Source organism: Zeugodacus cucurbitae, chromosome 3 (assembly GCF_028554725.1).
Source record: "Zeugodacus cucurbitae isolate PBARC_wt_2022May chromosome 3, idZeuCucr1.2, whole genome shotgun sequence".
NCBI classification, from domain to species: domain Eukaryota; kingdom Metazoa; phylum Arthropoda; class Insecta; order Diptera; family Tephritidae; genus Zeugodacus; species Zeugodacus cucurbitae.
Genome location: NC_071668.1, coordinates 33,259,154 through 33,272,937, shown reverse-complemented (window position 1 = coordinate 33,272,937; position 13,784 = coordinate 33,259,154). Strand labels below are relative to the sequence as shown.

General features: G+C 36.4%; 1 protein-coding gene across 8 annotated transcripts in view; it reads left to right on the top strand.

The window, feature by feature from the left end:
* Positions 1-13,784, top strand: part of LOC105220193 (protein Wnt-4) — a 127,945-nt gene that overhangs the window by 19,347 nt on the left and 94,814 nt on the right. Inside the window, exon 5 of one of the 8 annotated variants that reach the window (XM_054226587.1) lies at positions 735-897. The exons of the other annotated variants lie outside the window; for them this stretch is intronic. Within the exon in view, the coding sequence (XP_054082562.1) occupies positions 735-777 (43 nt within the window). The 3' untranslated portion in view covers positions 778-897. Of the gene's footprint in view, positions 1-734; positions 898-13,784 lie in introns of those variants that run through there. 8 annotated transcript variants of the gene reach the window in all.

Genomic DNA, 13,784 nt, shown 5'->3' with positions numbered 1-13,784 from the left:
CGAAGTATTTTCTAGCAGTCGGCTTCTTGATCTGACCTTAGTTCTTTCACGGCGCAAATTTGAACGATCAATACCTTGAACTTGGATCGTTCGATAAAATAATACCAATATATTTTAACACAGAAGAAGCTATAATGGCAGCGGGTCTGTTGGAGACACACGCAAGGGCTAATGAGAGTAAATTTAATATCTTATTGCAGAGGTGGTGATAGTTCTCCTTTGCCCTGTTCTGGGTCTTTTTGGTTAGGATTAGATGTTACGAGAAAACCATCAATCTGCTGCTTTCAATTAAAAAGTCATCAGCCAAAGAACCAAAACGATAGGGCTTGTCAAAATAGTATCCCTCTGTGTTTCTATCTTGTTTTCTCTTATTCTACACAGTTGCAACTTAACGACACCGCCTATCACCATTTTTCTGGTTGGTTGATCTTTCGTCGAGTAAGAAACTTATTTCCCCTTGGGAACATGACACCCTTTTAAACAGCTACAATTCCTAATCTTTCAGATATTTGAAGAACTGTTGGCGCCTTTGTTGTTTTATCGGGCTTTAATTTATATTTTATGAACAGATACCATGTAGGTATTTGAGAAACAGGTAACTTCTCCGCCAAAGAGTCGTCGTTTGTCATGTTCGAACTTGAGACATATTTCTGCTATTAAGACAAGTAATATGTACTAATTACAGTTAAACTAAATTATAAGCATCATATATACATGAAAAATACTACTTACAGTAAATATCCCGATCCCAGCTGTAAAATTCGATGTAACAAATAAATGGACGGCGAACAAGAGAACTGCTGTAAGGGCGTGAAAACATTAAACACTGCCACTCTATCGGTGGGTCTAAAGAAAGTAATAATCCCCCTTACCTGATACGTAACACGCATTTTTAAGGTAATTTATTTCAATCTTAATCTAACATAGCATCGCTAATAACATCAAATAGATTTTATAACAAGTAAGGAAGGCCTAAGTTCGGGTGTAACCGAACATTTTATACTCTCGCAATTTATTTATTTAACTTTATTTATATTATATAATACACAATTTGACCCACATATTCGTCATATATATTGTATAAAGTCCATTGAAAGTTGGAAACCATAATATTAGGTTAGAAGCACCGAGGTCCTCATGTTCGATATATGGGGCCTTAAAAACCTATGGTCCGATTTCGGCGATTTTTAGAATGGGGCTGCCACAGTATAAACGTAGTATTTGTGCAAAGTTCTGCACCGATATTTTCACTAGTGCTTACTTTATATATGTATTGTAAAGTAAACGATTCAGATTGTCTTCAAAGTTCTGGTATATAGGAATTAGGCGTGGTTGTGAAGCGGTTTGGCCTATTTTCACAACATATCATTGGGATGTAAGGAAACTATTACAAATCAATCGAGTAGTTCCTGAGATGTGGTTTTGGGGCGACGCCACGCCCATTTTCCATTTTGTAAAAAAATCTGAGTGCAGCTTTCATCTGCCATTTCTTATGTGAAATTTAGTGTTTCTGACGTTTTTCGTTAGTGAGTTAACCCACTTTTAGAAATTTTCAACCTAACTTTTATATGGGAGGTGGGAGTGGTTATGCTCCTTCATAGTGCGATCCTTCATACCAAATTTTTATTTCCATAGCTTTATTTATGGCTTAGTTGTGGCACTTTATGTGTTTTCGGTTTTCGCAGTGTCCGATTTTGCTCATTTTCGTATCTTATTATACTCTCGCAACAAAAGTTGCTAAAGAGAGTATTATAGTTTTGCTCGCCTAACGGTTGTTTGTAACACCTAAAACTAAAAGAGTTAGATATAGAGTCATATATACTAAAGTGATCAGGGTGACGAGTAGATTTGAAATCCGGATGTCTGTCCGTCCGCCCTTTGTCCGTCTGTCCGTCTGTGCAAGCTGTAACTTGAGTAAAATTAAGATATCTTGACGAAACTTGGCACAAATATTCCTTGGCACCATAAGAAAATCAAGTTCGATAATGGGCGGAATTGGACCATTGCCACGCCCACAACAAATGGCGAAAACCAAAAACACATAAAGTGTCATAACTAAGCCATAAATGAAGAAAGTAAAATTTGGATGTAATTATTTTGGGGAAGTGGGCGTGGCCCCGCCCACAAATCGGTTATTTGCATTTAACTCGCAAACTAATAAAGCTATATAAACCAAACTTTCTGCAGACGGTTCTCTTACATAACCCACCACACACCATGAAAATAGTTGAAATTGGATAATAACCACGCCCACCTCCCATACAAAGGTTAGGTTGAAAATTACTAAAAGTGGGTTAACTAACTAACGAAAAACGTCAGAAACACTAAATTTTGCAGAAGAAATAGCAGAAGGGAGCTGTACTCAGATTTTTTTACAAAATGGAAAATGGGCGTGGCATCGCCCACTTATGGGTCAAAAACCATATCTCAGGAACTACTCGACCGATTGGAATGAAATTCGGTATACACTATTTTCTTGACACCCTGATGACACGTGTGGAAAATCGGTTCACAACCACGACAACTTCCCATGTAACTCAATTTTGAAATCCATCTTATTCCTTCACTTTATAATGTAAACATAAGGAAACAATGAAGATAACGGAATAAAACTTTACACAATTAGTGCATATCATCTCTGGCTTCACTTGTGAAAAAATTGTCGAAAACGGACCATAACTTTTCGAGGCCCCAGATATTGAACATGTTGAACTCAGCGCCTAAGGATAAATTTTATCCGAAAATATGGGTAAATCTCTCAGACATCTCAATTTAATTCAGAGGAAATTGTTTTCTTCTAATAGTGTGTCTCTTTTCCAAAAATTATTAAAATCGGGTCATAACATTTCCATATACCTCATTGTAGGTTTTTCAAAAGTATCTTCTCCTAGCTCCCATATACCTAATTATAGGTGTTTCAAAAATACGGTGAGCTTTATTCCGCATATATGTATTGGTTAAATTTCTTCAGTAAATTGCGAGAGTATAAAATATTCGGTTGCACCCGAACTTAGGCTTTCCTTACTTGTTTTTTACTCAATTTACAGCTTGCACAGACGGACGGACGGACGGACAGACAGACATTCGGATTTGAACTCCACTCTTCACCCTGATCACTTTGGTATATATAACCCTATATCTAACTCGTTTAGTTTTGGGTGTTACAAACAACCGTTATGTGAACAAAACTATAATACTCTCTTTAGCAACTTTTGTTGCGAGAGTATAAAAATTTATTTATGAATTTATGAGTATTTGACATAAATTTTAAAAACTTCATGTCGATGGAGGCACCTCTAAACATAGCACAAAATACCATGAATCCCGTTTAAGTGCCTCGAGGTACTTAACTAGCTTTTTCTCAAACACTTCGATCCAATATTTTTTTCTTTTAGAAAGAAAGTCACATTTATTTCTTATTAATAACAAAAATATTTACTCTTTTTAAATGTCTGTGCAATCGTTTCTTTAAATTTTCTTGCGCTATATACATATTTTTGTAATGTTTTCTTTTTGTATGTTTGTTATTAATACAAAACAAGTAAGGAAAGGCTAAGTTCGGGTACAACCGAAGATTTTATACTCTTGCAATTTATTAATGTAATTTTATAAATATAACACAATTCGACCCATATATTCGCCATAAAGTTCAACAGAAAACCGATTTCACCACCAAGATACAATATATCGAACACTATACGCTCACTTAATTTTATATTACCTATAATTAGGTATATGGGATCGGGAGAAGCTATGACCCGATTTTAACCATTTTTGGTACAGAAACAAACTGTTATAAGAAAAAAATTCAGAGAGAATGAATTGCATTAAAATATCAGAGATTTACCTATATTTTCGGTGGAAAATTACCCGTGGGCGTTAGGCGTAGTTGCGAACCAATTTCTCCCATATTCCACCCGTGTCATCAGGGTGTCAAGAAAGTGTTATATAATTGTAATTTCATTGAAATCGGTCGAGTAATGGCTTTTGACCCATTAGTAGGCGATGCCACGCCCATTTGCATTTTGTAAAAAATCTCAGTGCAACTTCTTTCTGATATTTCTTCTGAAAAATTTAGTATCTCTGACGTTTTTCGTTAGTGAGTTAACGCACTTTTATGCTTTTCAATATAACCTTTGTATGGGAGGTGGGCGTGGTTATTACCCGATTTCTTTCATTTTTGGACTGCATAAGGAAATGGCTAAAAGAAACGACTGCAGAAAGTTTGGTTTATACACTTTGGTTTGCAAGACATACAAAAAACCTATTTGGGATCCCTCCCTAATGCGATCCTATGTTCCAAATTTTATTTTCATAACTTTATTTATGGCTTAGTTATGATACTGTATAGGTTTTCGGTTTTCGCCATTTTGTGGGGGTGGCAGTGGACCGATTTCGAAAGCAACCTTTTCAGGGTGCCAAGGAATATGTGTTCCAAGTTTCATTAAGATATCTTAATTTTTACTCAAGTTAACGCTTGCACGGACAGACGGACATCCGGATTTCAACTTCACTCGTCATCCTGATCATTTATATATATATAACCCCATATCTAACTCTTTTATTTCTTGGTGATACAAACAACCGTTATGTGAACAAAACTATAATTCTCTGTGCAACATGTTGCAAGAGTGTAATAAATGTGATGTTCCTTGAGGCTTAAAATAATGGTATTCTTAAATTTTTTTATATATATTTCATATAAACAATTTAACATATCAAAGATACATATTAAGTAAGTATTTTGTGAATTTTTTATTTACAAATTCCCAAAACTCAGTCGTTGAAACCTCATCTGCCATGACGTGTGTAAACAAAAAGTCTTGCGGTGGACATCATAACTCATGATTGGTTTATCTAAAAATAATAAACCAAAAATATTTGGATAGTACATGGATAAAACTAAGTAATGAACGAAGGAAAAAAGAAAATATTGAAATGTGAGTTTTTGACAAATTTGTAACCAAATAACTCACTTCTTTGGTCAAACTTTCTCCATGTATTGGGAAGTTCAGGTGTTACCAAAAATTGTATACTCTCGCAATTTATTCAATTTTATTAATATAACAAACAATTTGACTCACATATTCGTCATATATATGGTATAAAGTACATTGAAAGTTGGAAAGCCTAATATTAGGTATGTGGTAGTTAGGTGAATTTTTGACCCGATTTCACGTATTTTAGGCACGGAGACATATTATTAAATAAAGATATCTCCTCCGAATTTCTTCAAAATTTCTGAGAGACTTACCTATATTTTCGGAAAAAAAGTAGAAGCCCTGGGGTCCTCATGTTCGATATATGAGGCCTTGAAAATTTATGCTCAGATTTCGACGATTTTAGGAGGGCGATGCACTACTAATGTATTATTTGTGCAAAGTTCTGTTCCGATAACTTCACTAGTGCTTACTTTATATATTATAAAATAAACGGTTCAGATCGTCATCAAATTTCTGGTATATAGGAAGTACGCGTGGTTGTGAACCGATTTGGCCTATTTTCACAACATATAATTGGGACGCAAGGGAAATATTACAAACCGAATTTCATGGAATGTTTCGGTGATATTGTTTTGGACTCATAAGTGGACGGAACCACTCCCGTTTAAAATTTTGTATACCATTTTGAATCCAGCTCTTCTGTACCTTCCTTATAATGAAATTAAAGGTTTCTGTTGGTTTTCCTTACTGAATTAAAGCATTTTTAGTAGTTTTCATTTTGGGACTATATAAGGAGTCTGAATATATATCCAAATATGATCCTTCCTAGAACAATCGTTTGTACCAATTTTTTTTCTTTCATAGCTTAATCCATGGCTTAGTTATAGCGCTTTATGTGTTTTGGGTTATCGCCATGTTGTGGGCGATGATTCTTAACTTAGGGTGCCAAGGAACACATGTTTCAAGTTTCATTAAGATATCTCAATTTTTGATTTGAACTTTACTCGTCACCCTGATCACTTTGGTCTATATAACTTTATATAGTTTTAGGACTTACAAACAAAAGTTATCTGGACAAAACTATTATACTCTCTTTGGCAACTTTGTTGGGAGAGTATAAACAATCGCTTCATAACTTTTCGAGATACTTTGCACTTTAGCGGAAATCTCAATTTAACTTGCATGTACCTTTCGAATAATGTCCACTGTTGTGTTAAAAATTACCAAAATGCTGCATATCTCTAGCGAAAAGAAGATTAATTGTGACCAGTTTTTATTAAAATTAACTCAACAGGACATAATCGTTATGTTGTTTGTTGCAAAATTGATACAATTGTATAAAACTAATTTATCCTGTAATGTCTGCTGGTGTGCTCATGTGGAGAGGTGCTATTGTGACGGAGAGATTAGTGATTTCAATATACAATAAGAATAAAAAACACAGAATACACTATAAGATATCTAAGTGTTCTCACTATATCAAGTGAAAATGATAACTAATTTTTATACTCTCGAACCATTTTAGTACAGTTGATCTCCTTTTTGCACGGTTAACTGGGACAGTAAATTACTCGTGTAAAAAAAACCGTGCAAAAAAATCAAATTTTTATATAAAACTCACTATTGGGACCAATTTAAGAAAAAAATCGTGCAAAAACTAGAAAACGTGTAAAAAAGATTTAATTTTACATGAAATTCTATCTATTCGTACAGTGAGAATTTTCACTGTTGTTGTTGTTATAGACTTTTCTAAGAATCTAAGATTTATATTTTTTAGTTTAAACCTAATTTAGAATTTATTAAATTCTTTTAACAGCAATGGATTTGTGACGTATTGACGGATGGAATTTTGATTTTATTGCAAAAAAGTATACAATTAAAATAAAAAATCCGTGTAAAAAAAATAAAACCGTGTAAAAATGGTAACTGGGATGTACTCAAAAACACCGTGTAAAAAAAAACCGTGCAAAAAAAACCGTGTAAAAAGGAGATCAACTGTATAGTATAAAATTGAAGCTACATAAGCGTAGCAATGCGCTAGAGCGTATATTTCTAGCACCTCCATAGCGTGTGTTGACAGCTATGGCATAAAGTGATACACATACCCATTTATATTTTATACGAATTTTTTTATATAATATATGTAAACTAAATATGTAACTCGTTTATTAAAACTTAATCACCTAATATCTACAAAACCTATATTAAATGTTTAATAAATATGTTCTTCAAAACCTGGATTAGTTCTCATGCTTTCTGATTCGTCTCACACACTATTAAATTCACTATTTTGGATGACGTTACATCACGAAAATTAATCACTTTTTTTGTTCACTTGATAGACGATTAACGCATTTTTCGACAGCTAAGAAATCTCTATCTACTTCGACCAAAAAAGCCATTATTCGAGACAGGTGCACGAAAGCACAAAACAAAGCACAATCAGCCTTATTGTAAACTTCATATGAATAAAGCATTCCCATGAATTTTTATTTGAATGAAAACTTACATTCGAATTTCGTCATTCTGTTGCAAATGTTCTTGTTTTGGTTTTTTGATGATTCGTATTGGGGCTAAAAACTAAGATACCGTTTATAAAGCCAATTACGCGACTGTTTTATTATAAAAGCATAAATGATCATTCCATATGGAATTGTTGAGATGTTTTTACCTCATCTTCTGCACCCAGGTAACTTCTGCACCGGTTCCAATTTTTAATGGAACTTCTTTCAACTAAGAAAAAAATATATTACTGAGGACAACGAGTTCCCAAGATGACGATGTCGTAAGATGTCGAGATTTTCCTTCTAGCTAGCTTCCTGACCAGCACTTCTGGAGCTCAGCTAAAGCCCAACTGTCCAGTAGAAAATGACAATAGGATAGGTAGTGCTCCTACTTGTTTCCATTCTCCTGTCGATAAGACTAACGTGTGTAGTCCTACAATTTCCTGAATTGTCATTAATCTGAAGGACGCTACTCTTCGAAGCAGTAGATCCACTACTATTTTTTAGCAGCCACTTCTCAAGCGCCCTCCTGCACACAAGGATCATACCGAATATTAATTTAATATAGCCAAATACTAGCATACCATAATTCATATTCAGCCTAATGGTAAACTTCATGTAAACATTTTTGTTTTACGAAATAACGATTCACGCTCGCGACTGGTAAAATATGTCTACCCTCACTTTCAGTCGATACTAGATATATCTTTACAATTAGACTAGTTTGGAAGCCTGGTCACGGAGGAATCCTAGGTAATAACGTAAGGCTAATGAGCTTTCAGAGCTAGGCACGTCAGTCTTAAGTACAGTAGAATGCGAATAAGTTGGAGCACGACTGTGTGGGCTTCAGCTGAGCTAGAAAACACTGGTCAGTCACAAGATTCTTCTGATCCAAGGAAAATCGTAAGATGTCTAGGGCACTCTTCGCCCTCAGTAATACATCCTTAGTTGTAGGGGTCATAGACCCATTAAAACTTTTATCGGATGCTTGCTGCTGATGTGGATAAAAAGCTATGTGGAGAATATGATTTTATGCTAAAACAGTCGCGTAATTTGGCTTTATAAACGGAGTCTTCATTTATAATAATCATAAAATCAAAACAAAACAAGTAAGGAAGGGCTAAGTTCGGGTGTAACCGAACATTTTATACTCTCGCAATTTATTTATTTAGCTTTATTTATATTATATAATACACAATTTGACCCACATATTCGTCATATATATTGTATAAAGTCCATTGAAAGTTGGAAACCATAATATTAGGTTAAAAGCACCGAGATCCTCATGTTCGATACATGGGGCCTTGAAAACCTATGGTCCGATTTCGGCGATTTACAGAAATGGGCTGCCACACTATAAATACAGTATTTGTGCAAAGTTTTGCACCGATATCTTCACTAGTGCTTACTATATATATTGTAAAGTTAACGATTCAGAACGTCTTCAAAGTTCTGGTATATAGGAATTAGGCGTGGTTGTGAAGCGATTTGGCCAATTTTCACAACATATTATTGGGAGGTAAGGAAACTATTACAAACCAAGTTTCATTGAAATCGGTCGAGTAGTTCCTGAGATATAGTTTTTGACCCATAAGTGGGCGACGCCACGCCCATTTTTCATTTTGTAAAAAAAATCTGAGTGCAGCTTCCATCTGCCATTTCTTATGTGAAATTTAGTGTTTCTGTCGTTTTCCCTTAGTGAGTTAACCCACTTTTAGTAATTTTCAATCTAACTTTTGTATGGGAGGTGGGCGTGGTTATGATTCATTTTTGGACTGAATTAGGAAGTGGCTAAAAAAAACGACTGCAGAAAGTTTGGTTTATATAGCTTTATTGGTTTGCGAGATATGTACAAAAAACTTAGAAGGTAACTGGGATGTACTCAAAAACACCGTGTAAAAAAAAACCGTGCAAAAAAAACCGTGTAAAAAGGAGATCAACTGTATAGTATAAAATTGAAGCTACATAAGCGTAGCAATGCGCTAGAGCGTATATTTCTAGCACCTCCATAGCGTGTGTTGACAGCTATGGCATAAAGTGATACACATACCCATTTATATTTTATACGAATTTTTTTATATAATATATGTAAACTAAATATGTAACTCGTTTATTAAAACTTAATCACCTAATATCTACAAAACCTATATTAAATGTTTAATAAATATGTTCTTCAAAACCTGGATTAGTTCTCATGCTTTCTGATTCGTCTCACACACTATTAAATTCACTATTTTGGATGACGTTACATCACGAAAATTAATCACTTTTTTTGTTCACTTGATAGACGATTAACGCATTTTTCGACAGCTAAGAAATCTCTATCTACTTCGACCAAAAAAGCCATTATTCGAGACAGGTGCACGAAAGCACAAAACAAAGCACAATCAGCCTTATTGTAAACTTCATATGAATAAAGCATTCCCATGAATTTTTATTTGAATGAAAACTTACATTCGAATTTCGTCATTCTGTTGCAAATGTTCTTGTTTTGGTTTTTTGATGATTCGTATTGGGGCTAAAAACTAAGATACCGTTTATAAAGCCAATTACGCGACTGTTTTATTATAAAAGCATAAATGATCATTCCATATGGAATTGTTGAGATGTTTTTACCTCATCTTCTGCACCCAGGTAACTTCTGCACCGGTTCCAATTTTTAATGGAACTTCTTTCAACTAAGAAAAAAATATATTACTGAGGACAACGAGTTCCCAAGATGACGATGTCGTAAGATGTCGAGATTTTCCTTCTAGCTAGCTTCCTGACCAGCACTTCTGGAGCTCAGCTAAAGCCCAACTGTCCAGTAGAAAATGACAATAGGATAGGTAGTGCTCCTACTTGTTTCCATTCTCCTGTCGATAAGACTAACGTGTGTAGTCCTACAATTTCCTGAATTGTCATTAATCTGAAGGACGCTACTCTTCGAAGCAGTAGATCCACTACTATTTTTTAGCAGCCACTTCTCAAGCGCCCTCCTGCACACAAGGATCATACCGAATATTAATTTAATATAGCCAAATACTAGCATACCATAATTCATATTCAGCCTAATGGTAAACTTCATGTAAACATTTTTGTTTTACGAAATAACGATTCACGCTCGCGACTGGTAAAATATGTCTACCCTCACTTTCAGTCGATACTAGATATATCTTTACAATTAGACTAGTTTGGAAGCCTGGTCACGGAGGAATCCTAGGTAATAACGTAAGGCTAATGAGCTTTCAGAGCTAGGCACGTCAGTCTTAAGTACAGTAGAATGCGAATAAGTTGGAGCACGACTGTGTGGGCTTCAGCTGAGCTAGAAAACACTGGTCAGTCACAAGATTCTTCTGATCCAAGGAAAATCGTAAGATGTCTAGGGCACTCTTCGCCCTCAGTAATACATCCTTAGTTGTAGGGGTCATAGACCCATTAAAACTTTTATCGGATGCTTGCTGCTGATGTGGATAAAAAGCTATGTGGAGCATATGATTTTATGCTAAAACAGTCGCGTAATTTGGCTTTATAAACGGAGTCTTCATTTATAATAATCATAAAATCAAAACAAAACAAGTAAGGAAGGGCTAAGTTCGGGTGTAACCGAACATTTTATACTCTCGCAATTTATTTATTTAGCTTTATTTATATTATATAATACACAATTTGACCCACATATTCGTCATATATATTGTATAAAGTCCATTGAAAGTTGGAAACCATAATATTAGGTTAAAAGCACCGAGATCCTCATGTTCGATACATGGGGCCTTGAAAACCTATGGTCCGATTTCGGCGATTTACAGAAATGGGCTGCCACACTATAAATACAGTATTTGTGCAAAGTTTTGCACCGATATCTTCACTAGTGCTTACTATATATATTGTAAAGTTAACGATTCAGAACGTCTTCAAAGTTCTGGTATATAGGAATTAGGCGTGGTTGTGAAGCGATTTGGCCAATTTTCACAACATATTATTGGGAGGTAAGGAAACTATTACAAACCAAGTTTCATTGAAATCGGTCGAGTAGTTCCTGAGATATAGTTTTTGACCCATAAGTGGGCGACGCCACGCCCATTTTTCATTTTGTAAAAAAAATCTGAGTGCAGCTTCCATCTGCCATTTCTTATGTGAAATTTAGTGTTTCTGTCGTTTTCCCTTAGTGAGTTAACCCACTTTTAGTAATTTTCAATCTAACTTTTGTATGGGAGGTGGGCGTGGTTATGATTCATTTTTGGACTGAATTAGGAAGTGGCTAAAAAAAACGACTGCAGAAAGTTTGGTTTATATAGCTTTATTGGTTTGCGAGATATGTACAAAAAACTTAGAAGGGGGCGGGGGCCACGCCCACGTCCCCAAAAAAATTACATCCAAATATGCCCCTTCATAGTACGATCCTTCATACCAAATTTTATTTCCATAGCTTTATTTATGGCTTAGTTATGGCACTTTATGTGTTTTCGGTTTTCGCCATTTTGTGGGCGTGGCAGTTGTCCGATTTTGCTCATTTTCGAAAGCAACCTTCCTATGGTGCCAAGAAATAAGTGTGCCAAGTTTCATCAAGATATCTTAATTTTTACTCAAGTTACAGCTTGCACAGACGGACGGACGGACGGACGGACAGACAGACATTCGGATTTGAACTCCACTCTTCACCCTGATCACACTGGTATATATAACCCTATATCTAACTCGTTTAGTTTTGGGTGTTACAAACAACCGTTATGTGAACAAAACTATAATACTCTCTTTAGCAACATTTGTTGCGAGAGTATAAATATTTGTGACAATGCCGAAATTCGAATAAAAGTTTTCATTCACACGAAATCCGTGATACGAAATTTTCATTCGTGTGGAAATAAAAAATCATAATACAAAAAACAGAAATTTGTGAGTTTTTTTCATTCGGAATATCATTTCACATGAAGTTTACAATAGGTTAGGTTAGGTTGGTCTGGTAGGACTGCAGGCCACGCATAGACCAGTTATGGTCTTTTGCGATACCACAATGGAGTGCCTTCACGTGTTCCCTGAGTAGTAGTCATCGTTCAGGATGCCTGCGCCTGACGTGAATTTTAATAGTTTATGAGGCTTCATTAACGATATCTCCTCTAACTTATCGTACTGTGAAGCCCCTAAGTACCTAAAACGCCGTCTCGCTAACGCAGGACAAACGCACAAGAGATGCTCCACTGTTTCCTTGGTGCCCCGCTCTTGACATTTTCTGCATTCCTCCCGATCTGACAGCCTCATTTTATAGGCACGTGCCGCTACTAGGCTGTGACCGGTAAGAAGGCCAACCATGGTCCTACAGCCCTTTCTATCGAGCTCCAGTAGGAACCTTGTATAGTTTTGATCTACTGCTTTGCACATGACCTTTGCAGTTTTACACCCCGGTAGATCCTTCCAACGAGATATGAGTTTTCTTGCCATGCATCTGTCTATGTCGTCGTCCAGAATGTGCATGGGTTTACGGATGTTGATCATGTTTCCGGGGACAGCTGTATACCACTCTTGGCAATCCCGTCCACGATTTCGTTGCCTTCGATGTCTTTATGGCCTGGCACCCAGTAGAAGTGTAGCTTCATATTTCTGGCGACCCTCACCACCGCTGCCCTGCTGCTCAGGACACTTTTGGCCGATATTCGACACGAGATTGCTGCCTTCATTGCTGCTTGGCTGTCTACGAAGATGTTAATTTTAGAGTATTGGCCTTGTGCGCTGGAGGCTAGCTCTGCTGCCTTCCCAATAGCAAAGGCCTTTGCTTGAAATATACTGCAGGGGTTCGGCAGTTTGAACGGTTGTTATACATAGCGCTGCAAGCCGCTAAACCTTTTCCATCGGCTTCCAATACATAGATTTTCTAGTACCCGTCCACCATACCAGAAAATGAGAATGGGAGAAAGCCCCCAGGTAGTGCCAAGCATCTTCCTGCATGCATACAGAGCATTACTGGCTTTCCTTACTCTATCCTCCACATTGTACTTCCACAGAAGTTTGGTGTCCAAGACTACCCCTAGGTATTTGGTAGGGCCCTTGAGAGGGTGCTCGGACCCATTTAGCGAAGCGGCCTCCATGCAGGTATTTTGTACCTCCTAGTAAACACCAGAAGGTCCGTCTTTTCCGCATTGAGCCCCAGATGGCGATGTCATTCGCATACGCTGTTATCTTGGGAGCTTTGTTTTCAAACTGTTTTAGTAAGTTGTTTACCACTAATGTCCATAAGAGTGGAGATAGCACTCCGCCTTGTGGAGTACCTCTACAGACTTCCTTGGTCACACTAACATCATTCCATTCTGCTTTAATCTTTCTAGAAATCAAGGGGTTGTTCACCCACCTTTGTATGACAGGC